This window comes from Charadrius vociferus, unplaced genomic scaffold (genome assembly GCF_000708025.1).
Source record: "Charadrius vociferus isolate BGI_N301 unplaced genomic scaffold, ASM70802v2 scaffold819, whole genome shotgun sequence".
NCBI classification, from domain to species: Eukaryota; Metazoa; Chordata; class Aves; order Charadriiformes; family Charadriidae; genus Charadrius; species Charadrius vociferus.
Genome location: NW_009650062.1, coordinates 431,121 through 434,180, shown reverse-complemented (window position 1 = coordinate 434,180; position 3,060 = coordinate 431,121). Strand labels below are relative to the sequence as shown.

Sequence of the window (3,060 nt, the reverse complement as noted above, 5' to 3'; positions counted from 1 at the left end):
GCAGAGGGCTGCAGACCAGAGCTCTTCTTTGAGTCTTAATGTACTGAAGTATTTCATATAAGACATCACCTGCAGAGAAGGAAAGTCTGCTCAGATAACTTTGTATTATAGTAGAGACTCTCAGATGATGTTGTTGTTTATATTTCTGTGCTACAGAGTAAGAAGATATTCCCCATCCCAAAGCATTTGCAGTCCAGATGGACTAAAGGAAGGAAGAGGGTTGTCCCTGTCTCCAGCACCCAGCTGGGCAGGTAAGGCTGAAGCTGGGACCAGTCTGGCCCCTCTCAGCAGACCACAGCTCGTGCTGTACTTGGATGGGTCTCAGGAACACCCTCGCACTCACTCTAACCTGAGCTCGGAGCTCGGTATCTGAAGTCATCCTTGGTGAGGATGCACAGGGCTTTGCCGTTCATTTCAAACTTGCTTTCATCCGTTTGCCGAAGGGAATACTCTTTCTCAGCCCATCTTAGCCAGTGGATCACGTCGTCCTTGCTCCACAGTGAGGGCTGGATTCCTGAAACCAGGGGCAGCTTCTGAAACAACTCCGTCTCCATCTTCAAAGCTGCTGAGGGGCGGGGGGGTAGGGAATACTGATCTTCTCCATCAGCAAACTTTCCCTCTACATTAAGTACTCACAGGTCAAAACCCCAAAAGAGAGAAAATGAACCCTGATGACTGGTCAATCTTGTCCCCCTTGACAGCAGGGAATGGTCCCTGGGTGGGACACCACGGCCCACCTTGTGGGAGCTTCTTTTTTTTTTTTAAGCAGTGTTGACTCGCTCAACATCTACTCACTCAGCCTGCCTGGAAGCTTGAAGATCTCCCCCTCGCTGATGGGTGTGTGTCTGGCCTGGGACGGGGCTGCTAACGAAGCTTCGACAACGGGGCTGGAAGAGCTGACTGTCACTTTACCCTGAGGAAAAGAGATCAAACACATCAGCGGGGGAAAATTCCCAACTCTGCTCCTGCCTTTGCTTTGGAGACACCTCCACCGCAGTAAACACTGCTCAGAGAGTTCCTAGCTGGTTTCTCATAGCAGCGTGATGTGCTGTCTGCAGCGTTTCCACACTGGCTCTAGATCCTTCACCAGCCCCAGGATGAATCTCTGGTTGCCCAAGACAGCGTTAGTAGCCAGAGGTCCCCATCTCTTTCTCCAGTTCTTTTCTTTAGCGGAGGTACCTGCCCTCACCCAGGCTCTAGATGTGGGTTGTCCATCCCCGCTGCCCCGTGGCTGCAGGGAAGCAGAAGATGGAGCTAAGACTGGCAGAGCCCACAGTGCTCAGGCTGGCTCTTGCTTCCTGCAGGATCCTCAGATGCTCACTGGATGTCCAGGGTTTTAGGACAGTACTTCAGTTCTTTAGAGTTGTGAAAATACAGCTGGCGGTAGTGCTTAGATTTTGTCTTAAAAATACTATATGAAGAGATCTCTAACTTTTCCCCTTGTGATCATTCAGATAGAAGTGGAAGCGGCCATCCCTGCATTTAGAGAGATGTCCACGTGTCTCGCTCTCCTGCCATGAAGTCCCAGCTCCTCAAGATTTACTGCTCCCTCCCAGTTCTTCTTTAAGGACCCCCTCCAGCCTCACTGAATGGGTCAGACGGTCAGTGCTGGGAGGAGAGGCAGCTGCAGCGCCTCGGTCGGGCTGGGGGTCAGCATCGCCCCCGTGCTGGCTCCGGGCTCTCATCCAGGGCCAGAAGGGAGCGCAGATCCTGCTGTCAGCCCCATCTAGATCTTGAAATATTACTGGCAGCCAAGCAGATAACGTTTCCCCTTAAAAATTTATTAACGTGAATCCCAACAATTTCTCAGCTTCATTCTCTGGAAAATTAACAATTTTGCCTACAAATAGTATTTCCCGAAGCGGTTGCCAACTCTGGGCGCTTCCATACACCCTCGGGCAGGTTTTTGGAGAGGGTTTGAGCAGACAGAGCTTCTCGACTGCGTGTGGGGGTCGAGGGGCTGAGCCCCCCTGAAAATCCAGGGGTGAAGAAAAAACCACAAGTGTGCCCCGATGTGGTGGTTGGGCACATCTTAAATGCCAAGCTGGTGTCCCCAGAACCAGGAGCAGAGGAGACTGGAGCAAAACGCTCCATCCCTCCCCAGGAAAATGCTTCCTTGTGATCTGGGGCGTTACGGGGGGAGAAAGGCAGTGGTTTGGGGATGGGTGAGGGGTTTTCTTCAGCAGAAGGGTGAGTGTTAATTTGCCCGGCGGCGGTGTAATGATCGCTGGTGGTTGCAGAGTCATTGGTTTTGGCAAAGCGTGCAGCTGCGTGATATCGTGTGAGGGAAATCAGAGAAACTCCAGTATAAACTCTGAGCAGGCTGGAGAGCAATGCAAACTCTTTCGGATTCATTCTAAGCAATAAGCTACGGGGGGAAATAAAAACGAAAGAAATTTGCAGCGTGTTTTGTCTTCAACTCCTTGAAAAGGTGGTTTAGTTTTCTCCTATCGGCGTGACTCTCTTACAACGAGATTTACAGTAAAACCAGATCAAATGTTTGTTATCTTTTCTTGCTCCTAAAGATATCTAGGGCGTGAGACGCATTCTTAATTTTTATTACTTTCTACCAATGTTATGTTCTTGCTCTTTTCCCTGCTTAGCTGCTTCCACGCGTTTCTGAGGCGGCGTTTTCTCGCTCCCAGAGGAAATACTGTCCCTGGAGGGGTTCTAGCGGGAAAGTGAGAAAAGGGAGGGGGGGGAAAGACCCCCTCAGACGTGTGAGAGCCGCGTTCGGCTCAGTCCCAAAGCGGGCGGCTGTTTGGAGGCGAAATGTTATGTTCTTGCTCTTTTCCCTGCTTAGCTGCTTCCACGCGTTTCTGAGGCGGCGTTTTCTCGCTCCCAGAGGAAATACTGTCCCTGGAGGGGTTCTAGCGGGAAAGTGAGAAAAGGGAGGGGGGGGAAAGACCCCCTCAGACGTGTGAGAGCCGCGTTCGGCTCAGTCCCAAAGCGGGCGGCTGTTTGGAGGCGAACGGAGGGGTCACCCTTCCCACCCCCCCGGTAAATCAACTTCCAGTCGTTAACTGAAGTGGAGGCGGATGGGACCGGGCGGCTCTTACC

At 51.8% G+C, this 3,060-nt stretch overlaps 1 protein-coding gene across 1 annotated transcript in view; it reads right to left on the bottom strand.

Annotated features, from left to right (window-relative positions):
• Window positions 1-1,657, bottom strand: part of ETV7 (ets variant 7) — a 4,947-nt gene extending 3,290 nt beyond the window's left edge. Inside the window, exons 1-4 of the mRNA XM_009891745.1 lie at window positions 1,601-1,657; window positions 796-913; window positions 350-514; window positions 1-69 (exon numbers count right to left, since the gene is read on the bottom strand). The exon at window positions 1-69 is cut by the window's left edge and continues 51 nt beyond it. Coding sequence (XP_009890047.1) covers window positions 1-69; window positions 350-514; window positions 796-913; window positions 1,601-1,657 — 409 coding nt within the window. The remainder of the gene's footprint in view (window positions 70-349; window positions 515-795; window positions 914-1,600) is intronic.
• Window positions 1,658-3,060: the final 1,403 nt, after the last annotated feature.